At 46.4% G+C, this 27,931-nt stretch overlaps 1 protein-coding gene across 1 annotated transcript; it reads right to left on the reverse strand.

Annotated features, from left to right (window-relative positions):
- Window positions 1–174: 174 nt before the first annotated feature.
- On the reverse strand, window positions 175–27,845 carry LOC149364738 (Na(+)/citrate cotransporter-like). The gene is made up of 13 exons (XM_089574672.1): window positions 27,609–27,845; window positions 15,210–15,359; window positions 12,843–12,958; window positions 12,143–12,315; window positions 9,821–9,878; window positions 8,833–9,012; window positions 7,050–7,169; window positions 6,698–6,775; window positions 6,106–6,210; window positions 4,915–5,095; window positions 3,554–3,715; window positions 2,859–2,996; window positions 175–2,437 (listed from the first exon to the last, which is right to left on the reverse strand). The coding sequence occupies exons 1-13, from the start codon at window positions 27,723–27,725 to the stop codon at window positions 2,261–2,263; spliced, it is 1,755 nt and encodes a 584-aa protein (XP_089430798.1). The 5' UTR covers window positions 27,726–27,845; the 3' UTR covers window positions 175–2,260.
- Between the last annotated feature and the right edge of the window lie 86 nt (window positions 27,846–27,931).

Genomic DNA, 27,931 nt, shown 5'->3' on the forward strand with positions numbered 1-27,931 from the left:
CGGGTTACTGTTTGTCGACTTCATGGATCCTGCGGCCACAATAAACGCTGACAGGTACTGTGTGACATTTAAACAACTCAGACGGGCGATTCAGAACCGGAGAAGAGGAATGTTGAGGAAGGGCGTAAGACTTCTTCCCGACAGACGAGGTCAGCGAAGGAAAAACATGACACATACAACTGCGCTTACTTTTAATAACACAGCTTACTTGCGCCAGAAGGTCGGGAACAAATTTGAACAGGATGGGCTTTAGTTTTTTCGTCCTGCGACCTTAACGAGCGGCAAGTACCAGAAGACAACCTGGTTCTGTTGACACAATATTGACAACTTTTTTGAGCTCTTCGTACCGCACATGAGCGCACTTTGCCGTCACTGGAATGTGCCCGCAGAGGTGAAGCTTTTTACTTCGTCTAAGTCGCCGAGCCATACCACAACATGCACCTTACCTTACCCTAATTGTTTTAACACTCGCCGTGTGCCTTGCACTCTGGACCTTAGCGATTTGTAAACCGAATCTTAAAACCGAGTCATAAAAGCGCGTGCGAACAAGAACTGGCCTGACTGAGTTTTGTGGAGTCGAGTTCGATGGTAGAGTTGATGTTCAGGGCGTAGGCGTATCGCAGGCAGCGTATACAACTCTACTTACCGGCTGCAGCTGCCTATGCGAGCTGCCCATGCAGCGTCATTCATCACGTGAACATGTTTTTGGCGCGACAGTTAGTGACCACTACGACTGTAGTGCACGCTTAGCCTCGCCGCTTTTAGTGGTCTCATGTTTGTGCCGCTGCTTCGTGTGGAAGCATGGGAACCCAAGAGAGGTCGTTAGGAAAACAGACACGAGTTCTTGTTCTTATTCAGAATAATAGTTCAAGGCAGAGCACGGTGAACGCTGTGTCCTGCCCCGACAAGCCACTTTTATCGCCACATTGGAGTACAACAAGGAAATCATCAACCAGTTCAACTTCCTAAGTGTAAGGCTGTGAAACTTTATATGGGGCGGAATTTCCTTGGGTTTAATGGTCAAATTAGCGTCAATAACAATTACTGTTCAAAAAAGTAGATGCCATCTTACGTTTCTTTATAGTCTATTACAAAGAATCAAAGTTGTCGTGGTACGCATTGGTTCACTAAATCCTAATAAGAATAAGATGGCCCCGTAGAAGCCCTACCAGAGAAACATTCTGTCCTGAGCTCAAAAAAAAAAAAATTGTGATTAGTGATTGCTGCATGCTTTAGATGCTGCGAGGACACAATAAAGACAGCCCTGGGCCGTGAGACTTGTTCTGCGATGTCAGTTCAATTAATATACATCTCAGATTCGCATACCATCTTGCATAACTCTACTGTAAGGTTTATGGTGAAGCTTAAATTTTTTGGGCTTCTTATTTGGAGCTAGCAAGGGTGCCTTTCATTAACGTTCTTAAAAGCTACTTCATGGCACCATCTTTTTCATGTGACATGGTTCCTTTTCTATTAATATCCTACTTTCGTGTCGTTATGTCCTCACGTATAGTATCTTTTGAAAAGCTGTTACTATGCATCTTACCAACGAGTTCGATACCATGTACGTGCATGTTTTCTTAAGAACTGCGATATACGTCGAGTTAACGTGAGTAACTTATAGAGCAGTACCTCCACTAGGTGCCGTTCTGCCGCAGCAACAAAAAAAAAGTGGAGGGAGAAAGCACTAGAGATGGTTTGTAAGAAGCGCGGTAGTGGCGCAGCAATATAACTGCCTTCATGTTTATATATCATGATGATATGATGTTACCCGTTGATTGACACTAATGAGAGATCATAGCAGTTAACTGCATGCTGCGAATAATCTGGCACTTGTCATTAGATAAAACGCGTGACAAAGCACAATCGTCCGCATGCCAGTGCACTCTTGACGATCCCACTCTTAAATACGTGGGGATCGTCTGTTAATTATCTGTGCATGTAAACTATGCTAAAATAGATTTATAAGAAGAGGAATTCTGTTCTGTAGGATACAAAGCTGAAGAGCATAACTGCGCCCAAAGGTTTCGATGGCAGCGCATTAGACGACGCACAACAGCCCACACCCGTACATTTCGAAAGCCAGCCCGTGCTCCCTAAAACGGAAGTAGGCAACGCATGTGACTTCCTCGTCTCTCCTCTCCTTTGTACATTGTCTTCTTCGTCTCCTCCTCGGATAATCGTCAAAGTCCCGCTTCACAACAGCAGCACATTGTCCATCAATAGTGAGTCAGTGTGTGAGAAGAGTAGCGGTACGCGTTCAATGCCCGCCGACATCCAGCGTCCCATTCAGCATGGCCAGGAGCGTCCCGTTGCCGTCCATGTCTTCTGCCCAGGTGGGAAAGCTGTTCAGGTCGAAGATGACTATGCCGATCGTGTTGATGCTGACCAGCATTATGCAGATGCAGATGCACTTGACCACCAGACCGGGTAGGATCTGTGACAGAGGTTTGCAGAGTGTGTGTAAGCGCAATAACTCAATGGTTGAAACAGACCAAGATATCAGCCAGATACTTCGCCGTTTAGGTCATCATTTGAGTGCAAAGAGATGAGCTCATTGCGAGGCTTGCTATCGCACTAATCAATTGTATCGAATCTATATCCTTTCAAGGCGTAAATTCCCGGAACTATCCCGAGTCGTGATAAACAAGAAAGACTGGCCAACGAACTAATGTTGCAATACGCGAGATAAGTGCCGCATTTTCTGTGCAGTACGACACTACATCGTCACATTCTTGTCATTGCCGCTCAGGAAGCACTCAAAGCGGTTTCAGTGCTTCAGTTTACACAAATAGCTACAGGTTCACTAGCGTGAGACAAGCACGATGTTCCATCAGACAAACCGCGGAGCACCTCACCATTTCTGCCGGAAAGATGTTGGCGTGGCTGGAGACAATGGCGTTGGCGGGTGTGCCGACGGGTAGCATGAAGGCGAATGAGCACGACAGCGCCACGGGCACGATGATCATCAGCGGGTTCATGTGGAGGTCAGTTGCCTGCGTGGAAGGCAGACGAACTTTCAGGAAAGTACATGAGATGCCTCCACACAACTCAGCCGCTGCTCTGTGTCGATGGCACGTTAGAGCCTCTACACGGACGACATGAGAAATGTCTGCTGTGCGCGCTGTTCTCCTCGGGAAGTGACGAAAAGACCACCAGCTTACAGAAGATGAAACAAATGCGCGCATATTTCTGCCGGTGCTTTTTCTTGCATTTTCGTGATACGCGCAACCACTATCCCCTTAGTAAAATAAACGTTCTTCGTTCAAACAAATAAAAAAAAAACAAGTAAAATACTATGCCTTTTTCGAAAAAGAAAAACAGTACTGTTTCTCTGCAAATCTGAGGTCACTATTGGGGCGTAGATGCAAAAATTATAAGGGCCCACCACGAACCCAATACCAATGCCACAGAAATAAGCTGAAAAGAGCTCCGAAACGTCTGGCCGATAACTACGTATTCTGTAGCAGCGATGATGAGTTCTTTGAGATGGGTGAAGACGTTTCAGACAAGTTAAAAGTCGAGCATGCGGGCTGTCTTTATGAACCCGTACCAGTTGGGCCATGATGGGCAAGAAGATTGTGGCTGTGGCCGAGTTGGAGACCACTTCAGTAATAAAGGCCACGATGACGGACACGACGAATATGATGCACTGCGGCGACATGAAGCCGAACGAGGAGAGCTGATGGCCCATCCACCGCGAAAGGCCGGACACCTGCAATCGATGACGAGTACTTTGAGTCGCTCACGGCAACCCCAGAAAGAAGATTTTGCGTTATGCTAGACACAGAAGTCGCTTAAATCAGAGTCTGTTTGTAGATTGACAAGCAAGTCACGAGTGCCTTTCAGGGAGTAATTTCTCATAAAAATCGACCTGAGCGAAATTATAAACAGTCATCTCTTCAACAGCGAAGATTCTGAGAAAACTCTGTGTATATTTCATTAAAACTTCCTGTTGGGCGAGTTCTAATTCAATATAACTCTGTGTATAGTTTTCCTGCGTAGGCGCGTGACTGCATGTGTTCATGTGAACGGTAACGAGTAATTACTCCTTAACTTAATATTGCTGCTTCTTGGGGGATTCCTAAAAACATATTGGTCGCTGTACCACTTACGAAATCATTGTGACTTATACCCTGAGTGCACTCCACAAATACCTGAATGAGACGTTTTGTCGGAGACGAACACTACACCGTAAGAGCGGAAAATCTCATCCTAAGAATAATAGGACATCATTGCGAATATGAATTAAATCGGTAGGTAATTCATCTAAGTGGAATGCAAACTTCAATAAACCTGAACGCAGCCACACGGCTGCAGAGGAAAGTTACACAGTTTCCTCAGAAATTTTATAATCTTGTTTACGTGTTTAACTAAAATTATCTACTCAGGTTAAGTAGTCACTGGAGTCAGCCGCACAGGGTCGGATGAATTCTTCTTCAACTACAAAGTTTCCGAAAAAGCTGCTTAACTTTTCTCTGCGGCCGTATGACTGCAGTCAGGTAGACACTAACGACTAATTCCTCTTTTAGTCTAAATCGCTACATGGTTATAAAATATCAAAATACAGCAAGAGTCTGGCATGGTTGAAAAGCGAAGGAGGGATTCAATGAACAGGGGCAAAATGAGCACGAACTAATGGGCAGGGCTAAAATACTAATCAGGGACACTGCAGTGGTTATCGATATCATTTTTTCTTCATAGTAAATCTCGACAAAGAATTCACCGTTAGTGACGACTGTTCCATACGCATGCTGGTGCAGCTACAGTGCCGGCCACAACAGGGCTATGTACTGAGCGTTTTCTTAGCCAAATAGAACAGCACCATCACAAGGTAACCACAGTGTGCCACAGAGTAAAGTGTGCGGTGCCTGCAGATGGTGCACACACAATGTGGAGTGGTCTCACGCTCACGTTTGTGGCCTCGGCCATGGCGAACCCGCCTCCGCGGAGCAGGACGACCCCCCACGGCAGCCTTTTCTGGACCACGTCCCAGGTGAGCAGCGTCGGGCTGGTGCCCACTTTGCGCGGGTCCGACGGGATCACGAACAGGAAGAACACCACGAACAGCGCCGCTGTGGCGTCCTTTGGCTTGCTGCGAGTGCGAAGCGTTAAATTTTAGTAAAAAAAAAAAAAATCCGCGCCCAAGAAGTTCCTAGCTAACCACAACACAGGAACCTCTTCGCACATGCAGAAAATGCAGGAAGAAATGAATTCGATAGAGTTTGAAGATTAAGTCTCAGTTCGAATTAAAAAGGCTTAGGTGTGTACAATCTGCAGCATTTTATTAGGATCAGAGCTCTGTGCACGCTTTAAAACACGACGCAAACAGAACGAAACTGTCACGTTATCCTCGGTGCATGACAACGACTTGGAGACTGCGTATAGCGATCGACTCCCTCATTTTTTGTTCATATGAAAAAAGGAAAGCTTGTTTCTGGAACTAGCGACACTTCGTGGTAGCATCAGGCAACCACGACTGATTTGCGAACCTGCTCACAGACACGTTAGTGGATTTGTGTAGAACAGAAAAGGACGTTGGCTATTGCGCTTAGTCAGTCTTTTCGCTTATTCAGCAGACAGACTGGCCCGCAATAAATAGTCTTTAGGAGCGAAACGCCTGTGGTTGGTCCGTTTATGGGTTGATGTTAGTTACAGCTTCGCAGTGCTGGTCGGGTGAAGTAGACAAGGAAAATAGAAGGAGAAATAAATGCGAGGAGGTGGCTGCTATGCAGCGGGAAAAGAGAGAGATTGCAAAAGAGAAAGGTCGAGTGAGGCGCACTGCAGACGTGAGGTGCGTGAGCGGACAGATAGGGGGAACTCATCCACCATAGTGGGACTCTGTTTCTTCTAAGAGGCAAGAAATGGAAAGGTCACACCGGAGGTCTTTAGCGCGACCAAATTATGCGAAATTGAGTTTTAGAACGGTAACACACTGCTCACGTCGTCATAATTCCTTCTATGGAGCATAATGCCCTCTGTCTTTGATATGAGTTCAGTTTTACGTACTTATTTTCTTTCTTTAGAAAAGGCACTTAGTTTTTTCTCTCGATGATTTTGAATTAAAATAAAAAGCTTTAGATCCAGCTACAGCCGCCAACTTACAGGTCGCCGAAAAAAGTGGCCCAGCCCCTCGCGAAGTGCGGGTCCCGGAACATCCACATGAGGACCAGTGTCGCCAACATCACCAGCACGGCAAACTCGTGGAAGCTGCGAGTGCGAATACAGAGAGAGCGCGTCGGAAAAATTATGAAAAGAAAACAATGATGAAAGAACTTGAGGCCACTGGGTAAGTGATGCAAACACTCAGGAAACAAAGCCGAGGATGCATAGGTCGTGTTCATTTGATATGAGTATTATTTTACTTCGCATGCTGCCACATCGCGTCTTTACTTCAGTTTATTGAAATGGCGCACAACGAAACAAAGTCGAAAGTAAAAGTTTAGTGGTGCCAACCATGAAACCAAGTTATCTTAGCACATGATCATAGCCGTGCGCAGTGGGGAGGTGAGTAATAATCTGCGAGGGGGGTGGGGGAGATATTTCATTTCATACTGTGCTCTGCTAGACAGAGGACATTAACGGGTGCTACCATGAACTTTGGTCCCCCTTACGGAAAGACTTGAGACGAAAAACCTTCTGACCCGATTTCCCAGCAATGGTCATCCATGGACGCAGCAACAAAGAAGAAACTTACCTCATAGGGCCCAGTTCGTCATACTTCTTGTTTATGACTTTCTTTGCTGCATGCCCTTTCCTGTCGAGGCCAATGGCCCTGCGGAGGACAGAGATCTGTCTTTTAACCTTCGTCTTAGGGACGCCCAAGTTTCCTGCTTGTACATGCAGTCACATATTTATTAAGAGAAAAAATACACCGGCTCCGTGAAGTCTGAATGTTTTGTATCGAGGCGTTTTCAGAAAAAATACAACAGCATTCGATAATTAACGATGAGGTGACACGTTTCAGCACACTCATGATATACGCATCTGGCCTACATTGCGGCCTGCCATGCATTTTACGGAGATAAGTGTAACTGATAAACGCTTACCCTGTGTTCCGGTATAGAAGCTGGAAGGCAGCCCAGACAACGAAGACGCTAATGACCACGCCAGGAGTTGAGAACACCAGCCAGCTCGCATAGTCGATAGGGGGCAGCCCACCGTAAAACCTGAAATTTTAAGCAAAAAAAGAAAGAGAGCAAAAAGAAAGCATTTATGTGCAACTGATGTTTCCTGCAGTAGTAACGCTATTCACTCCGAGGTTGTGATGGTTATATCTCTAATTTGTGTTTTCATCGGGGATGAACTGAAATCTGCTTCAGAAGGGACGAATATATCCATTAGAACAAGGGGAAGCTTTGGGCCAGTTGGTCAGACATGTTGGGGAGGAGGAATAACCGCAAACTTGACAGGACTGAAGATCGAGAAGAGGACAGGACGAGCGGTACCGCTCGTCCTGTCCTCTTCTCGATCTTCAGTCCTGTCAAGTTTGTGTTTATTCCTCCTCCCCAACATATCCATTAGAACTAGGCTCCTCAGTGTTTTACTCGTTGTTTTGCTGTGCTCATCAGCCACTGAGCAGCCGCTGCGGAGTACTGGACAGAACTATATACCCCTTTCCGCAGCGACAGCGACTATGTTATAAATGCATGCCAAGGCTGCCCTAGAGAAACACGCCTTGTCGTCCATAAACGCAAATGGCCCTCATTACATTTGATTGCCGCCTTGCGTGCGCCCCCCCCCCCCCCTCCCCCACCCATCACTCGTCCCACTTCTTTTCTCAGTGCGTCTGCACTGCACATAAAAGCTCAAGGTAACCCTTTGCACTTGTGCTAGCTGACCTGCAATAGGTTGCTGCAAAAAGAGGACAAAAGAATAAGTCGACAGAGCGCCTGTCACCGACGTGTTTTGGCTGCGGTACACTTTGGTGACCCATCACTGGGCCTGTGTACTTATGTCGGCCGCGGAATTCCTTTACTGCACTGAAAATTGCCTTCTCTGCTGAACCATGCCCAAATAGCTCAGCTCTACGTTCTGAATACTCTAGCCGAGCTGTCTCTTTCCTAAATCACTGCATTTCTGACAAGAGGTTGCGACTACACCATGTGGCTATTTTTTTTTTTTTTTTTTGCAGCTTGATAAGTTGAGAGCTTGGTGGAAATCCTGCGCTCCTCAGTTCAACTCACGAGCAGATCAGTTACACACTGGTTCGTGCGCTTAAAGATTGTCTTTGAGAAGGACCACTTTTGTGAAACATGCCACCAACTGCCCGTTCACTTCATGGCATTCTTCTGATGCCACTAGGTAGGTCGTGAACTGAAGAAAGCGTCGGTGAAATTAACTTGCTTTGATTTATTAATTTAGGATCAGCAGTTGCCTAAATCTTCACCATCCATATACCACATATGAAATACTCCAGTATAAATGTAAATAAATACGGTAAAAAAATTTGAAATTGAATAATAACAAAAAGTCAAAGAAAATTAAGCCAGGAGGTAGAAGCTACGAGGAAGACCGAAATAAACAGATTGCATGTGTGTCCATTATGCATGCTGATACTGGCGTTCAGACAGAGATGTTGGCTTCTTTCTTTACAGTTCGTATGCACTGTATTGATCTAGAGCGTTAACAGCTTCTGGTAGTCGGAATATGTGTTCGCATTGTTAGGTTTCAGGTGACCTGGAGAAGTTGACAGTGAACAAGCTCGTTTTGTGCGTGTTGTGTATGGTACGATGTGTGTCATATACAGGACTGCGCGTGCGCGTGCACTCCAAATCTACACGTCTCTTTCACAAAATAAAAAAAGGGCATTTATGGTTTAGGGGTACTCACTCTTCGACAACGAACTTGAGGATCAGGTTTGGCCCTGCGCTGGTGAGCGTCGCCGTGCCGCCGATGTTGGCCGCGAAGGCTACACTCAAGTAGAGGCTCTTACTCAACGTCCTCTGGGCTTTCTGCTTGGCAACGTCCTCGCTACGCACGCTACACGAACGGCTGGGCGGAGGAACTGACCTGCGTATTCCCAACACATGTTTCACATCCTCCCCTCCATATGCCAACTCGCGACTAAAGAGGTCTGTCAGGCCAATATTACGGCGTAGAGAACTTCAGACGACTGTATTTCCTAACGTGGCGGTGGACTACGAGGCCAAGCCATGCACAATATTTTTAGCTGCAGCACAGACAAAGGCTTTATCTACAGCTGACGTTAAAGGAAAGCGGCTTTCAAGACTACGAAGCGGAGCATCGAGACTTTTATTGGTACTCTTACGCAGTGCGAAAGGAAAAATTAAAGCGAAACATCCTGTTCTCAAACAGACTCATGCCGGCTCACCTCATGACCTGAAAGCAATCTGAAAATGGTGGGTGAGGCGAATGAATACCGGTCTAGGACGAAAAAACTCGAAACGTTTGAGAACCTCTTCGATTCAGTAAAAGAAAGATTGGCTTCGCACGTTGAAATTCGCAGCTGTGCGAACAAAAACGTTATCGAAATTTATCGACTTAGCTCTGACGTTTGTCAGGCTTCAGAGACTACTCAGTGCAGCCTTGGAGAAGCAAGGGCGCTGGAAGAGAAATGAGCGATAACCTTCCAGTGTTAATAATAAGGGGCGATAAGCAATATCGGCTAATAAGATGCAAGCCTTCTTCACTAGCGAGAATTCACAACGTCTTTGGCATTGTAACCAGAAAGCATGACCTCTGCGTGACTTCTGATATCTACTTTAAAGAGGAGTGAACTCTAAGGAAGTAGTGTTTTTTTTTTTTTCATTCATAGGTAAACACTCTCAACATGAGAGTATGTAATAGGCGTACTTACTTCTCTTTCTTTCCTGAGCTTTCTCCGCCGGTGGTGCGGTTGGCTGGCTTTTGACCGTCTGGAAAAGAAAGCACGCACGCGCAGAAGACGTCACAACAAACATCAATTACTGCGAGGCAGGTTAGTGCAGTTACAGATAGATGTAATTAGACGTGCTTTATACTGACCAATTTCCTTTTTAACCGTACCATTTCAGCAGGCTGGAACAATTAGGTCAGCGATAAATTTAGTTTTCTGAAGCACACGGGCAAGCTGCTCGTAGAGGGCATTGATTAGGATAAATTTACTTAGAATTGGAGGAGACAGCTGGTAAAAGCACAACGGGGCCTCTCCGGAGCTAAATTACTGTTCGCTTTCTTAAATAACAGTAAAAAGTTTTTAGAGAAATGATTTTACGTTCACTTATAAAATCCCGCAGCAAACCTGGTATTGTTTCATATCATAATGGAGTGTTCACGGCAGTCCATTCATCGTAAATCTTGCTCTTGCTGACGTTGTCGCAGGCAGTCGAAAATCAGTAAGTACCTCTGTATGGCTTCCATATGCTACAACACTGATTCCATATGCTACAACACATAACACTGATTGTTATGTTAACATTTCGCACTGATTTATAGTCATCATTTCAGTTTTATTGATCACTTCGCATTGATTTAGCGTACAGGCGCGGCCATAAGTAAACGGAGCGCGCTATTGTGTTCGAAGTGCAATCACGCTTTCTCCATTCGTAATGAAGAAGCGTTGTTTGTCTACAAGGAAGCCCACCAACTTCCGCTACCAGCATGCGCGTACCACTGCTGGAAATTTCAATTAGGTGACGCGTGAAAAATATTCGAAGACAGTTGCGTGCTTCGTTTACTTTTGTCCGCGCCTGTACATGAGTAGGTTATCGGCTCCTGTACAACTCTTTTTCGCTCAGAAACCATGGACCTCGATAAACAAAGATATCGGGTGTCGAATTCACAGAAAGGGACAAAAATAAACAAAACCTCAAGTGAAATCACAAATTAATGTAGGAAAGAAGCTCTTTGAGGGTAAAAGAAAAATCACGTCAGGCTACAGGTGGCTCTCCAGGGGAAATGCAGTGAGAGTGGGCCAAAGTGGTCAAAAAATTGTTCGCCGAACAAAACGAGTGACCACAGAAGCCCACTCTGTATCTGGAGAGGCAACACCAGGCGGACTTCACAGAAGCAAATATTTTTCGAACGCACCGTCGGATGCAAGAGCGGCGCTTCGTTCGCAACGGCGGCAGTCTCCAGATTGCTCGGGCGTCTTTATCGACTGGTGAACAAAAAGACGTGGCTCGTAGTTTTTGTTCATCGGTCGGCAAAGACGGCGTAGCATTCTGCACTGTTCCAGCCGCGCTGCTGCGATACTAGGGCCGCTGGCATCGCGTGCTTCGGCTCTGAAAATGTAGAGATGGAACAAGTGCAAGCTCACTGCCCTGCGAAGATTAGGGCGTTTTCGTGCACGAAACTCTTCGAGAAATAACAAAGTGCAAAATGCTGAGGTAGCGTATGAGTATCGAGCATTAGCAATATCGAACGAGCATTGCGTCATTAACCATCTTTGCTCTATACGGTACAAATCTTGTATTATATCCGGATATTTACTTTTTTGATGCGAAAGTATACGGCACAAGAAGACAAATCATTTGACAGCACTTTGAATGTATTACGTTAATTAGTTTGACCGTAATGGACGTTTGAAGTTTGACGTTTGAAGTTTCAAGGAGTCACTGTTTGGGGAAACCAAAGGTCGTCGGTGCGAATCCTTCTAATATGCTACGTTTTGAGTCGACTAGTAATTTAACACTCCGTAACGCGGTGACTCGTTTGATACCACTCCGAACATTCTACGCCAATTAGGTGGTACACAATCTGGTTACCAATGGTACCACCCACTGGTCCCACTTGAATGACCTTGTGTTTAATGCTAACGCGAACTTGATAATGCGAGTATTAGAGCTAACGCTCTGAAAAATACTTCATGCTATCATGTATCATGACACAAGCTCAGCTCGTTAGGCTCTTATTAGGCTGCATGTACTAACCACCATGAAAAAAGAGCAGGTTTTAGGTTGCAACCTTCTCATTCAACACTGGTAGCTTTCTGTTCAGACATACCGACTTCGTCGAGACGTGAATACTACAGAACTTAACGCTAATGCTTCACATGCTAATTGCAGCTACCAAAAATATGTCTGACTGCCCTTTCCAGAGGGCCAGTTCTCGACGAAGTGCTTCTTGGAACCAGGACCACTGTCCGACACACACGTCCATCTTCCACGCCGCACACACGAACACGAAGCGCGCAGATCACCTTTTTCTACGTCGTAGGCACCTCCGACCTCAGCGAGCATGAGAGGATCGTATTCAGCTTCGATGACTTCGGCCAGGACGGCGTCCACAATCGGCATCATCATGGCGGTCGTGGCCGTGTTGCAAATCCACGTCGACATGAACATGGTGGTCAGCATGAAACCCAACATGATCCTGCAGCAATCGCACGCGTGACCCTGACTGTACCTTACGGGCACAGCGATGCGAGTCAACCTGAAATAGCCCTATATAGAACCTCTTACGAAAATAAGGGGTATGCAAAGCAAGACAAAGAGCATCTTGGCAAGCGTTGCGTTGAAAAGTAATTCAATATGGTTAACCACTATTAAACATATGGCTCGAAAATTGCAGCACTGGTGCGGAGAGAATTATTCGGGCTCGCCTGGAAGACGACTGCTGCGCACAAAAAACAGGCCTGACCAGAAGTAGGCCAATGCAAAGTGTGCAACGGTAATGTTAACTGTACATCTTGTCTTCTGACTGCAAAAATCCCGGCAGTGCTGAGAAAACTGAGGATAGTTAAGATCAGTGAATTGTTTTTTTTTATTTATTCAAATAGCGCCCTTAGTTTACAGACGCTTTAGGGCGCCAGAAAAGAATACCGTTTTAACTCCACATCATTACTTAAGCATATTTTCAGTATGAGATTGGTGTTCCAAGAAAACAGCATGTGAACTTACCACCTGGGATTAGTTCCAACACAGAGCATCACCCTCAAGGCTATCCTCTTGTGGACGTTGCAGTGTTCGATCGCCATTGCCATGATAAGGCTACCGATGAACAGCATGTTTGTTTCCTGCAGGGGACATGCGGAGCAGGATATTAGTACTCGCATCCAAAATATGGCACTATAACGGGAACATAAAAGGGAGCCATCAAATATAGGAAGTGTTTTATGACCTGATGCCTGCAGCGTAATGTGATACAATAAACGATATAAAATGGTCCCGTGAACTTTCCCTCGAAACAGTTCCCTTTGAAAACGAATACATTTTGTCCGATACATAATTTGCCAAAAAGTGGGCGCTTCGTCAATTTATTTTTAATCCTGCATTTTTTTTCGCTTGAAAATCAAGCAGAAATCTTGATTATCAAGACAATGTCGCATAGTTTGCTGCTATTTATTTCGGTCATTCTGACAGAAAAAAAAGGGTCTATGACCGTTTATTTACTGAGGGACATGAAATCCTTTATTTATTTTTATAATGAGCTGAAGGTGCTCAAAAGAACTTCCATCTGAAGTGTTTTATGTTTTTGTTAATCTTGGGCTACCTTTCTTTTTCAGCAGATCATCTGCATAGGTATGTCAATCTTTTCATATTTATTAGTTCAGCAGAAGTTTTTCAGCCCCGCTCAACGTTTTGCAGAGTATGTGAACAAAGGAACGCAAGTACCGAATCTTTCCCCGCCTATGGTCGACTCTCCCTTACGCACTATCCAAGCTGTGTTCAATTTAGGAAAGTCATCATCTATTCGCATCGTTATAGAATTTTCGACAAAACTCTTCTTCATCAGAAGATCAGCACAAAAAACTCAGCTCCTACGTCGTCACCTAAGCCGCTCATGTCGAACTGTGGCACTTGTCCTTATATGGATGACTCCATTACTGATGTCCGAGAAGCCAAACGGAAATTCTTGGATTCTGTTTTTCGATTCTGATTTTTGTTTTTCAACTTCCGGTGGTTTTCACAGCTTTTTTACTGGCTTTTATAGGAGAAGCTCTTGCGGCTCACGAACAGTCGTAGACGATTAACAAATGATTAAATAAAAAAGCAGTACTCCCGACTGTGAGCCACACCGTAGCGGAGGGCTATAGATTTGCTTTAACCACCTGGAGCTAATGTTTAGATTGAGCCCAGATACGCTCGAGCTTGTGCTCAGCAACCGAGCTCCGTAGGCACCGAGTCACTGCGACGGGTGTGTTTCGTTAATGATGTGTCCAGTTCCCTTGACGGACAGCTAAGCAGTCAGTCACGCCGACGGAAGCCTTCTCAAGAGCGTCCCATTTCCAAAGCTGATCGGAAAAGAGACAGCTGAACAAGATACGACGCGCAGTCCTTGTTTTTAAACCGACGCCTAAGTTACTATCATATCAAAAACTGTATTCAGACTGAAATCCCATATTTAATTTATTTCGAGCAGCCTCAATTCCGGGCCAAGACGCTGCAGAGAGAATGAGTAGTAAAACGAATAAGAAACAAATTCATTACAAAAAGCACTAAAAAGATTATAATGAACGAATCAGTGAAGGAAAAAATTATGTTGTGAAATACGAGAAGATATTTATAAAACAAGAAAAAGAGTGACAAACTACAGGAAGAAAAGATCGCGAAAGAACAGCAAAATATGCTGCAAACATGAACAAAGGCAAAAATACAACATTGGCTGCTTCAAGTGTTTAAAAAAAATGCAGGAACTAAAACAAAATCAATTAGGACAATTTTAATTAAAAGAGTGGTTAATTACTTGCTGAGAAGCACCATTAAGCGCTAATTAAGCGTTTCGTACAGACCTCTATACAGACCTCTCGAATGTGTGAAACCTGCAGGTAAAGCATGCGAAGTCCTTTTGGGCTAACACTTGAAATAGTGAAGTAATCGCAGATTAAAATCCGGATGCCCTTCAAGCTTCTCCGCAGCGCACAACGCCAAGTGGGGGGCGCACGATGACGTCATAGAAGGTAGCGGCACATTTCCAACACACAAACGCCTGCTCTGAAGAAAAAAAAAAACTAACGCCACCGAAGGGGAACCCTGCCAAGAGTTGTTTGGCAGCGTCTAACGAGTCAGGGCAGGGTGTGGCTGACGACAGCGGTAATTTAAAATCGTACCTTCCATGACGTCACAATGAGTTTTCCTGCACTCCTCCAGTGCATTGAGGAGAAGCGCAAAATTCAGTCGTCGATTACGTCACTATTCTAAATCCTAGTGCGAAAACACTTGGCATGCTTTACCTACAGCCTATATAGATTTGAATGCTTGAATATCGCGAAATTTTCAAAAAAGTGCTGCAGTTGCCCTTTAAGACAATCCTCTGCATATCCTCACCTGGAGATACGGGTAGCATGCCTCGTCCGTGGGCAGCACGCCGAGGAGCGGGAACAGGACGACCGGAAGCAGCGCCGTGACTGGCAGGGGAACGGCGTTGGTCATCCAGAAAGAGGACATGAGGCAGACGACGTAGGCGCATCTCGACTCCTGCGCCCGATATAATGGGATGATTCATGTACAGTGCTGACCTGGCGGCGAAGGATGCGTTTTTTTTTTTTGATGCTGCACAACTTTGCTGTTTCCATTCTGACTTAACAGCGTGAAAGGAGGACAGAGAAGAAGGTGGAAAGATACGACAGCCTCCCTTAGAGCTGTTCCGTGATGTTCAGTGGGAATACACGACAAACTATGTTTTCAGCTCGTGGTGTCAGCATTCGCATTTCACTTTTCTGGGACATCTGTGCTACATGGCATGCTTATCGACATCGACCCGGATGCGGCAGGTCGTCTTGTAAAGGCTAATAACGCTCAGCCCGTTTTGAAGTTCGACAGGATCGACAACTGAAAGCATGTAATGAATGTCCTTGGTATATTGTAGTGAATGATATTGTAACGAATAACCGGTTCTCAGTTGTACTACGTTTTAAAAGAGAGGACTTACAGTTAACCACTCAAAATTTTCAGTGTGCAGCCTAAGGTCAGGATTCCGGTGTTCTGTAAGATTAAGGTGAAGTTAGAAAGCCCGTTTAGCCTGGAAGCGAGAAAGAGAGGCTCTTTAATAAAGAACATGTATTTTAGTGGCCGCTGTATGGCCGCTGTGGCCAGGATTAAACCAGAGTCCTTGGGGTGAGCAGCAGAACGCGAAAGCCGCTGAACCCCTCTGACGGGTCCAAAAGCAAACAAAAAAACAGCCCTGGACTTGACACTATTTCCCTCTCCTGTACCACTCATGTCCACAAATGAATCCTTGTCTTATCTAAGTTCATGTTGTGCACTTCAAGCCCTCTTCTTGCAGTCAATCGCTCATTTGTATCACATAATTTAAGTTGCTTTTTAATTTTACAGGAAATTTTCCATTTTCAATTAAATGTTTTAGGGTTTGCTTTTCAAAGTTTATGACGTCACCTTGTCATTAGTGTCTGCGAATATCAGAAATTTCCGAATAGCGAATCTAGTATCATCCTATTCAAACCGCTCAACGAAAAATATAGTGCAGGCTCAAAATTATTCAAAACTGTTAGAAGTTCTCATGTTTTTGTGCAGTTTTCGAATAAATGGTGTGCATAAGCACCATAGTTTTTTTCGACACTGTTTCGAAAATAGGGCCCACCTCGAGCGCCGCACAGCACTTTGTTGCAGTCGGTCTGCTCGGGAAAGAGGGTTCCATTCGTGCGGCGGTGTTCATGATACATGACTGCCACCATTGGGCGCGTTGTCTCATATCTCGCGCCACTTTAATCTACCACGATTTTGCGCTAATAGTTAATTCGCTGTAATCATCAGTAGCAAAAGTTAATTTTTCCGCGCGCATGACACGATGGCGTTGCCTATACGCCTAGTGGAGATGTGTTACGTGTTTTTACAGTTCTAGCTACAAATCTAAGTTAAAGCACCGTGGCAAAGCTCTGCCGCTTCCACTTCGCTCGTTCTCGTTTGCGCACCACAGCCCACAAATAGTCGCCGATATAGCGAATATTCATACAAATATTCGATATCTACTCGAATCGGTTCTTCCAGTATTCGATTCGTATTCGATTTGGTAATCCTTGGGCAATCACCGTCCGTGGGTGTCTGCCATTTCCAGTTTGAGAACAGCCCCGAGACAAGTATCTCCACTCGATTTAGAGGACGTTTATGAGTTTGAGCGCGTTCTCAACAAAACCAAAAACTTTTCTTCAATATTTCTAAAAGGTAATCCAAGACGCACGTGGGAAAATAGTGCCAGGCTCAGATACTTTCTCTGATATCGAAACAAACACTGTGAAAAATTTCTCCCGCGGCGTAGCGGAAGTTAACCGCAGTCTAGGCAAAAGCGAGCAGAGATAAGACACGTGTTACACGAGCATCGTTTACTGCAAAGACACTGCACCGGTGAGGAGAGAGACCCGTCAGGGCGCATACACACAATGACCTCGTTTATGACCTGGCAACGCTGCTTGCGTCGCCGAAAAATTTCCACCTCGAAAACAGCCTCGCGGAGATAAAAGCTATCTTCGCATAGTGGCTATCTTCCTTCTTTATTTTTCTGGGCAACCTGTCGCAAGCGGCCATACGCCCTTGAGCAATGGTTTATTTTTCGCTCATGGCCGGTTGTCATGGCAACTCAAATGCCGCTACGCTGAGCTAAGAGAGCAGGTCACTGACCAGGACTTCTTGGACAGCTTACAAAACACGGGAAAGCTTTCCCACGTCACATCGTCAGTGCAACTATCACCGAACAGACACGGCTGCGTGAGGGTGGTGAGGAAGCGCTTAATAATGGCTGCAGAGCCACCAGCAATGCGTTCGCAGAAGTCAAGGGGCAAGACAGAAACGAGCCCTGCCCCCAAACGCTACAAGCTTTGACGATTCGGATCTTGGCTACTAGTGCCTTAACACCCCTTTTTGGGCTTCTTGGTGCATACTTGATTTTGTGAAAAATAGAGCCAAACAAGAAAGAACTAAGACGTGACATTTTTTCATCAATTCGAAGTGCTAATTGTAACTCCTTACTGAGTGGCAGGAAATTCTGAGACAAGAGCATATTCTACTTATTGGCATCCACCCGAGCGCAGCCATACGGCTACAAAGGAAAGCTATACAGCTTTCTCAGAAACTTCGCAGTTAAAGAAAAATTCGTCCTGGTCCGGGCTTCGAACCCAGGACCACCGCTTGGGGGATTCCCTTAAACATCTGAACAAAACAGTTCCCACTTCGAGTTATTGATCAATTCGCCCTCGCCCTACCATAAGCTTGCCGTCCTGGTTAGCTCAATTGGTAGAGCGACTGCTCCGGTGAAGCGGTGGTCCTGGGTTCGAACCCCGGACCAGGACGAATTTTTTCTTTAACTACGAAGTTTCTGAGAAAGCTGTATAGCTTTCCTTTGTAGCCGTATGGCTGCGCTTGGGTGGATGCCAATGAGTAATTACTCCCTTATTACAACTCTACTCCACCTTGGGGGATTCCCCTAAACATTTGAACAAAACAGTTCCCACTTCGAGTTATTAATTCGCTCTCACCCTACCATAAGCTTGCCGTCCTGGTTAGCTGAATTGGTAGAGCGACTGCTCCGGTAAAGCGGTGGTCCTGGGTTTGAACTCCGGACGAGGACGAATTTTTCTTTACCTACGAAGTTTCTGAGAAAGCTCTATAGCTTTCTTTTGTAGCCGTATGGCTGCGCTCGGGTGGATGCCAATGAGTAATTACTCCCTTATTACAAATCTACTCCACCTTGGGGGATTCCCCTAAACATTTGAACAAGAGCATATTCTGCTGCCGCCAACGTAAGCCCGCTCCCCCATCCTAGACAACGCGTCCCATTAGTGAATTGTGGAGGTGGACCTTCTCATCACCAAAGACATCGGCTTCGAAGGATACGTTGACTTCTTACCCATGGGTGCTCCCCCCCCCCCCCTTTCCCATATACACACGCACCAACGCAGCCTCTACGCATATGCACCCACAGGAACATGAGGACTTTTTAGACAATACAAGATACTCGGAGCTAGATACACGAAGCCACTCGTACTGTCGGGAGCAAGAGTGGAGTACAGGCCGATTCCGATCTGTGACGTATAGGCAAGATGGGGTGGCACTGCTGTCGCCGAGTGGGGTTGCTGGCTGTGCTCGGGGTCCATAGAATTACATGTACACGAAAGTTTTCGAAGAAGTTTTCTGATTTCACCGTGCCCCTGTGATGTTGTCCCTTCGTTAACAAAGACGAGGGCATCCCACAACAAAATGTTAAAAACAAAACGTCATTTAGATGCCGATGTATTTTTAAAACAGCAAAAGATGTTCGTGTCGGAGCTGCGGACAATGTACACGTGCCGTCAAAAGTAAATGGAAAGCAATATTAACGAAAAAATTAAATCATTGCCTGCTCAATTCATGCATCCTTGAATACATATGTGCAGACTAATTGTGTTTGTGCGAATTGCACTGTGCACCAACAAACATGGACCATTATGCTTTAGATATAAAAAAATTAAATTTTTTGACAAAGTCGCCTTCCATTTACTTTTGACGGCGACTGTACAATAGCCTACACGGATGCCGCCTTCGTGGCTCCTCGAGGTTCATGCGGCTACGCCCTGCACCATCCCAGTCTCCCCGCTCCTGAAACACACACCAGCGGGCTGTATCTATGCTCTCCAGACGCATTGTTCCTCGAGGTCCTCGCCATTGCGCATGCCCTCCAGTCATTTGCCCTCCTTCCCTCTCTTCCAGAGCACAGTCTCTTCAGACTCACAAACCGTTATACACCAACTACAGAACCGCATCCTAACCTCTTCTCTCCAACAGGAGGTCGAACGAGCAGTCTGCGCACTGCAGCTTTCCATCGTTTTCCTCCGCTGGGTCCCTGGCCATTCAGGGATTGACGGCAATGAGCTGGTCCACCAGCTCGCCCGCGACACACTTATCCCGGCACCGTTGTTCCCTTGGCCCAAGCCCTCGGAGGACGCTGAGAGGCTCACCCTTCGCCGCACCATAAAAGAGGTCTACCTCGAGCTCCGCCTCGACAAACGCCTTTACCCTCCCCCTCATCCATCACTCATGGTGCCAGAGGCTCGCCTTCTTTGGCATATCCAAATGAATGCAGTCATCACCCCGTCCCTCCTCTTTCTCTATCGCTATCGATCGAACCCCTCCTGTCCCAACTGCCCCTGTATCTATGCGGGCCTGGCCCGTTGCCTCTTCTATTGCCCGGTTGCTCACCAGTCGGGTTCCTACCCTCCACCTTCTTTATCCATCACCACCTGGCTCGACTGGCTTGGCGCTGAAGGGGAGGCAGAACCGCGAGTTCTGGTGGCCCAGGCGGTCTACATGCTGGGTCTGTAAATTATAGCCGAATAAAGGTCTACTACTACTACTACAGTGTACAAGTAATCTATTTACACTATAGGCTGTAGGTTAGATTTTTTCAGACGACAGGCGGCTTCCATGGCCGCCTTCAGTATGCGGCATATTTCCGGCCGGTCGGGAAGCTCCGCTCTTGACCGTGGGGCCGGCGGAGGAGCACCGGCCTTTCAGCATGCAAAAAAGTGACGAGAGGAGGGCGAATGGCGCGAGTATGGTGAAATTCAAACTTGGAGTACAGATAACTCAACTTCTACAAAGCGCATAAAAAAAAAATTCTTGCTGGAGGACATTCGTCAAGCGGCGCCCTTTAATATCCCAGGCATACTGCAATTTCATCAGCGCCCCTTTAAGAGCACTCTAAAGCCTCTCAGGGGTGGGAGGGGCTAGTCTTCCACTCGTAATCTCGACATTTTTCTGATGGACGCGGAAGGCAAAAGGCGCCCGAGTGCTGTGCGATGTCAGTGCACGTTAAAGATCCCCATCTAGTAGAAATTATTCCGGAGTCCTCTTTCTCTCTTTCGTCTTTCAGTTCCATCTTCCTCCCCTCATTTACGGCGCGGTTCAGGTGTCCACCGAGATATGACAGACAATTACTGCGCCATTTCCTTTCCACAAAAACTAATTTACAATTTTAATTTTTCTGTCCAGAAAACGGCCTTGTCCTGTATTTGTACATAGTGTATACTGCCGCTCTACCCCTATCCTTTCTTCTATCGCTCTCCCTTTCTTTCCTTCTCCCTGTCCTCTCCCTGTCTTTTTATTCCCGCTAGCCGCAGCTCAGATGCTTCAGGTTTCGATGGCAGATGCCGCGGCTGGCAACATCTGTTCCTTCAATTTTTATTTTTTATTACCAACAAAGAGCCACTAACAGCAACAACAACCCCATTTCATCGACGAGAATGTGGAAGAAATGCATGGTGCACACACAGACACAAAAAAAAAAACTCATCTCACCCCACTCCAAGAGAGGCCCATAAATCTGGCCCTTCTGCCTCCGCGACCACAGATCGCTTTATGGCATCCTCTGCGAGAGCGGGCATAATCTCGGAGGATTAAGAAGATTCGCATCAGCCTTTGATTGTGCCCGTCGTGTTTCGCAACTCTCGGTGACGCTCGGCTGTGCCATTGGATACCGCGCCGGGATGGCGGAGTCACATGGACCCAAACTGACATCGCGACCGAAAAACAGTCGCTCCAGAAGATGCTGGCATAATGTTGACTCCAACTGCCCCCCCACCCCCCCTCTTTTTTCCATCCTCCCCCGCTGCCAACCCGTGTCCGCGTTCCTCCGTTGTGCCTAGACGATGCTGCCAGACTCCGCTATCTATGACGCCCTTTACACCGCTTACGTCATTTTCAGCGGGCGTCCAGTCCGAGAGGTTAATTAATCTCACCACTATGGCGCCTGGGGTCGCTATCTGCTCATCTTGCAGCACGGGCCGGCGCCAGTTCGTATTTGTTGACTTCACTCGTCGTTGTTTGTACGTATATTACTACGGCACGCGCTACAGACGACGGCGAAGAAAGAGAGCTAAGACAATAAAATATGTGCGGAGGTCCAATGCAAGCCTGCGCTGTCCATGTACGCCCAAATAATTGCAAAAGTGGACCTACGCATGACCCCCCCCCCCCCCCCCCCCCCCCCCCCCCCCAAAGCGAACTATTTCGAACTGTCCATGTTTGTCTGAAAACAATGCCCTCTTTGGCGCTGCGCCGATTTTGTTTGTTTCGGCAATTCGGCGCATGTGGCTTTAGGCACAAAAAAGAAATTTGTTTACCTCACCAATATTCAACTGCTATTTAAACCCTGCCTTTCTGTGCGTTACGGCGAAACTATTTAGTAGAAGCAATTTAGGGGTGCAACGGCAGCCGTGTAACGCGTTGACGCGATTGACGTCTCCACTAATCCAGCGAGCCACTTATGCGCCTTTCCTAAGACAAAACTGAGAACTAGACTACCTCGTTATAACGAAGTTGAAGGGGCCCGACGATTACTTCGTTATAGCCGTAGCTTCGTTGTAGCCCACGTTGACCGAGTCTCCGAGGGGAATCGTCATTCCTTCGTTGCATCCACTTTTTCGTTATAACAAGGTTCGACTGTATTTGCTTCCGGAAAGCGGGCCCTGGAGTCTGTAAAGTGTGCCGGGAACGCGATCGAACAGAAGTACGCGCAGTCGCCTGTGAAACGTGAAAATACGCCTGCAACTCCTAGCCTTTCGGCCGCTAATGCCACTCATCTTTCTCTGATTAATGCGCGTAGCTGGTAAGCTTAGATCTAATGATTTTTTTTTACGTTTGGCTGAAGAAAATGATTTACTTGTCTTCTCATGTAACATTGCGTTGCCCATGTGGACGCGACAATTTTTTTCCAAAAGCTAGATTTAAAAATTATCGTCTACCCATTTAATGTACACTTGCGAAAACTCCCACTATTGTGGTGTGAATTTTTGTCAAACATTTTTGTCTTGGCTTTTGAACTCGTCTTCTCTTAACCAGCGGAGGTTGCTCATTTGGCGTCCTCAGCTGTGGAACCTATATTTATGATGTAGCTCGAAGTTGAAGTCATAGCGATTTCCACGATAAAAATTACAAATCTTCATAGTGTCGGAAGAAGACGTGATTTCCATGCTGTCTTGCAAATTTTTTACTGCAAAGCACGGGTTGCGGAATGCAGTAAGAATCCTCGACTAGCTCCGGCGCTTAGCCATTGCGTATTTGTCTCTCCGTACTGTGAGCTCTGCAGCGATGATCCCCTCATTGGTATCGTCCTTCCCTTATGTTTATTTATTTCCATAATACTGTGGGCCTAACATGGTCTACACAGCAAAGACAGAGCCCAAAAAACAGGGTTTCTTTTCGCTTTCATGTTAACAGAGCAGACAAGCAAGCAATGCAAACAAATTTCCCGGTGTTGTACAGTACCTTAATAATAGGATTAACGGGATACAAAAGAGCGTCGCATCAGGTCACTGGATAAAGACATCGAACTGCTAAACTGTGCTGCTTAATGATTTCTAAAAAAGAAACATACAAATGCAACGAGAATAATAGTACTAATTTCTGCCGCAATTAGCTTCGTTTTTTTTTATTTCTGTGTTTTCATATCTCCGTCTTCGACTGGTTTCCACAGCTCACTCTCTCACCTGCGGGCCCTCGCTTCAGCATACTCGAGCTTGTCTCCTTACGGCGCCGCCTTATCACGTTCGAGGCCTGGTTGTTCTAAGCTCAGCGCACGTGAACAGCAGCAATCCGTGGCGCCGCAAGAGCCTTGCACTCCCCCTCTGCGGATGGAGTCCTCACTTTACGCGGTTCCACCATATGTGAGAGCGGGCCCACGTACACTAAGATACAACCGCGAGGCCGCCGTTTGGTCGGAGAGCCATCCCCGTGCTTCGGTCAGAAGGCAGTCACGTGAGCCATGACGTCACAGAGTTGTTATGCACGGAAGGCAACCCCGAACCTATGCAAGCCACGAAGCGCGCTATCGCTCAAATATGCAGACCACTGCGAGCCTCATACCGGGGCTGTGTACTGATTGTGAGGCAAATTCCCCACGACACTCTTGAGCGCTCCGAAGCTGCAGATGGCATGGAGAACTGCGCTTCTTATTTTTTGAAGCTCGCAGACCTAGCAGTCTCTTGGTTACAGCCCGTGAGCGACGAAAACTATATTACTAGCTCGACTTGGAAATGCTACTGCGATAAGACTGCTTGTTTTAGGTCGAAAGCCTTATACTGCCTAGTAGCAACGAAACCCGGCGTCGTTATAGGCGTCCTGGAAACGTGGTCCACGACACTCCAGTGACGTCATCAGCAAAGAAAAAAAATTCATCTGAAGGTGCGGGGCATTGAACTAAGGGCGTTCATGTTGCGATGCGCGCAAGCAACCGATAGGTTATAAAACCGCGTTGCTTTTTGGAGAATGAAGGTGAACCTGCTGTACGCGTTGCCTTAAGAATGTATGCTGATGAATAGGTGCGATTAGAAAGGAAGAAAAAATATTAATTAAAAAATTAATACTTTCGCCTTCAAAGCACCTGAAGTAGTCTTAGTGCCGTCCGTAATAATTTTTATGTTTTGTATAGAAACAATTTCTAGGATCTTTTTTTAAGACATGACTGGGGCTTGCAGCTCGTCTGACTAGCCTGATGTCGAAAACTTTGGACTCATGGCCGCAAACACAGTCTTGTTTATTTTGTTCTTTTCATGAACAGAAGCCGATACGTATTATATATGAACTGCAGTGTAATCAGCGAACATGACGCGTACTCTGATGAGCCTTATGAGTACTCGTGTCAGAGGAGTGGAGTGTGACGCACGAAAGAGATTGCGTCATGCCGGAGATATTGCTGTCAGAGTACGAGTACCAGTTCGAAGGAGCTTCGCTCTGACGGGTAGATACAAAATGTAGGATTGGGCAGCGAAGCTCGAAAATTTATAAACTGCGGCCTATTTATGCGCATTTATCAGACATCAGGTCTGGCCGTAAACTTCACTTTCAGAGGAACGCGGAAAAATAGAGAGATCTGTTGTATGCTCCTCTTCGGGCAATTTCCAACACTGTCGATAAGGTGTAAGTGTGCCTTGTTACCAACCGTTGTCGGAGCGTGTCGTATATTAATTGACCTCAGCGCACGGTGATAAGCATGGAGGTGAGGTTCCTCGGCGCTCTTACTCCTACTCGCCGGATCGCAGAGAAGGACCCGCGCGGAGAAAATGCGAATAATAAGCAAAGCGACAGGTACATGTGCAGAATGACACAGGTACTTTCCACAGCCATTAGAAACAATGGTTTACGGCATGCACTCCAACAAAGCCTCTCCTTGCACTGTGTCTAGCTTAGTCGGCCTTGTCAAGCTCCGCTCCCTCTACCCTGGGCCAAAGAAGGCCAAACTTTTTCTTAACTCTCGGGATTTACTTCCCACCTCAACCGAGTGTTTGCATGTTCGCTTTCTGCACAACCTTTGCTGATAAATCAGGTTAAAGCGGTCAGCGTCGCTGCACTGACCAGTCAGGAAGGGAGAGTTGACTCACGCGCAATGGTGTTCAAAGAAAAAGCAGACTAGACACATCTCCACCTTGTTGCCAAAGGCAATGTCAGCTACAGATTTGCAGAAATTATCGAAGCTTTCAAGAATCTCGGGCAGCTGGCTTTTGGGCTGTAAAACAACGCACGACGGCAGCTTTGTAACTGAATTCTTTCCTCTGTTAGAGCAGCTGTTCGCAGATGTCTCCCACAGCCCGGTGTTCAATATGGAGGCGCATCTCGAACTATAATCTTGAAAATATTTCGTGAAGGTATAGTCTCCATAGTGGAAGCACGACGCCACATACAAATTGAGGGCAAGACGGATGGCATGTCTTAAAAAGGTGCCCCTTTTGTACCGAGTATCTTTTTTTTTATTTTTTTGCGACGATAGCCACACAAAAGGCCTCGACGTCGTGAAATGAAGAAGTCCAGACATCTCCGGCCAGCAAGTCAAACGTCATCCAGCTTGAGCTGTACACAACTCATATAAGTCTCAGTGCGGCCGCTTTCGTGGAAGAAATTATAGCTATCCCTGTCATTTCTTCACGCTGCACGGATGTTCTGCACTGTTGTTTAGTCAGCCAACGATTAGTTAGCCATCGAGTTTTAGCCCTGGATGTGGCAAAAAGTCATGAATGTTCCAACTAGCTCGACAGCGGAACCGTCTGCCGCGGTTTCCACTTTCCTGAGCCCGTTGTCAAGTTCCAGAAGCTTCTAGTGATTTTTTTCCAGAACGGGGCCGACCAGCTTTATGCGTTTACAGAATGCGAAGCAGTGATCCGATGGCTTCAAAGCAACTCTCTTCAGTTTTCTAAGCCGCACAACCACCAAATATGTACTTAATGTTCTAAGAAGGCGCGTTTTTAATAAATCATTGTCAGTCTATTGGGCCCAACAAGCAATTCGATTGGTGCAGGCCTCTCAGGGCGTATACATTCTATAGTCATATATCGTGCAGCTTTTCAGCGTGGAAGCATTTTGTCGCTTCTCTTATGGAACAGGGCGTCAAAGATGCGCGTCTCGTAAAACAGTGAACTCGGCTGACGCCATCCTGTGTCCTCTTCGTGGGTCCGTAGAAAGCGTATTCACAAAACGTAACTGCGGCTAGCCGGCGCCTATCACGTTGGCTGCTGTTGTTGGAGCTGTCGTATAGCTGGATGTCATGAGAGGCCGGCTCTCACACACCAGCCGGTCGTTCATTGTTCTTAGAGACATTGCCTGAATGCGACCTAAGGGCTTCACGCACTAGACTCCGACATTTGGCAAGACATATGCGGGCTCTGAACAGCGATGGTTAAACCTTGGCCAGTCTTCCTGAGTAGAGGTTTAACCTTTGTCCGCACCATTACCCCAATCTATTGCATGGTTCAAGAGGCGAGGAGTAAGCATGAACACTTATGCCACAGTCAAACACTGCTGTCATTCAAAAAGTTTGTGAAGAATGCAAAAAAAAAAGTTTTTCTTTCTGTGGCAAACGTCGCAATTCATTCACGCTAAAAGCTCCTGTAAACTATATAAGAGCATAGCTTCTCTGTCAGTAATAAGCACTTGCAAACGCATAAACTGAAGGCTTTGTCCGAAAATATTGCTCCTGCGTCAATACTGCCTTACTCTGCAAGCACTCGCACTCAGTTACTCGGAAGGGACGCAGCAACAGCTATGTAAGAATATGTATTGGCACAAAAGCTACGAGAGGTATGGCTGTTTTTTTTATGCCGTTTTTTTGCCGCATAAATTACGCTTTATACAATTACTAAAAATAGGTCACGCTACACAGTTCAGCCTTGGGACCCTTTCTGTATACCACGTACCTAGGCACTATGTATTTCTTTCGGCGGATATATTTATGATGTAAGTTTTCTAACACGTCATCGAAGCCAGTAAAGAAGGTATAATAACGCCTAAGTATAGAGCTAATCAAGATGACTGCTTTTTTAACTGATCCACCCGTTCCGTATCACTGCAAGCATCATATTTGTATTAGAGCTACTGTTTTTTGTGGTCGTGAGAATGACATTTACCACGAAATCCTCAAACTGCCAAACGTTACGCACAGCTTTCTAGGAGAAGTCCCACCAGGCAGGCCACAAACCATGTTTTCCTACGCTTGTGAAGTAAATGAATAGAGAATGAGAAGTAGCCCAGCCGTACAATTGGCCTCTGTCAAACGCACGCAGTCAGTGATATCTCTTAAGAAACATAACTTTTCACCACTGATGTTGGAGCATTATGTCACCGTTTTCAATGTGGTCATGAATGCAACAGGTTGGTGGACAGCGCAAAGACAAGAAGATCATCAGGTTCAAGCCAACTCAGCTGGTAAGTCAATGGAAGATCGATGTCATACCGGTAGAAATACGCGCTAACCTTGGTGTCGATGTACAGCACGAGAGGCAGGAAGAAGAGTGGGACGAGGATGAGCACCGCCAACTTCCAGAAGCTGGAGACGGCGGCGACGATCCTGGACACTAGGATGTGGGACATGGCTCTAGGGTCGCTCCGGGCTATCCTGAGGGTGCAATGTGCACAGCTGCTGCTGGTGCGGCCGGAATGCGACGCCGTGCGAAGCCATCGAACGAAAGCAGGTGCGCTGCAAATCACCCTATATATTCCTGGCGGGCCCTCCTCCACGACGCATGCACTTTCCCACGGTCGCTTGTAAAACCCGGCCAACCGTTGGTGGCAGCCTA

The sequence above is a fragment of the Amblyomma mixtum genome, chromosome 2 (genome assembly GCF_055824585.1).
Source record: "Amblyomma mixtum isolate Tamu chromosome 2, ASM5582458v1, whole genome shotgun sequence".
In the NCBI taxonomy this organism is placed as follows: Eukaryota; Metazoa; Arthropoda; class Arachnida; order Ixodida; family Ixodidae; genus Amblyomma; species Amblyomma mixtum.

Excerpts from the sequence above, each read along its gene's own strand:
- LOC149364738 (XM_089574672.1), bottom strand. The coding sequence starts at position 27,725 with ATGTCCCACATCCTAGTGTCCAGGATCGTCGCCGCCGTCTCCAGCTTC. Across the intron at positions 6,211-6,697 it reads GACGAACTGGGCCCTATGAG|CTTCCACGAGTTTGCCGTGC; the intron begins GTAAGTTTCTTC and ends TCGCACTCGCAG. Across the intron at positions 2,997-3,553 it reads TGCCCATCATGGCCCAACTG|GCAACTGACCTCCACATGAA; the intron begins GTACGGGTTCAT and ends CCTTCCACGCAG.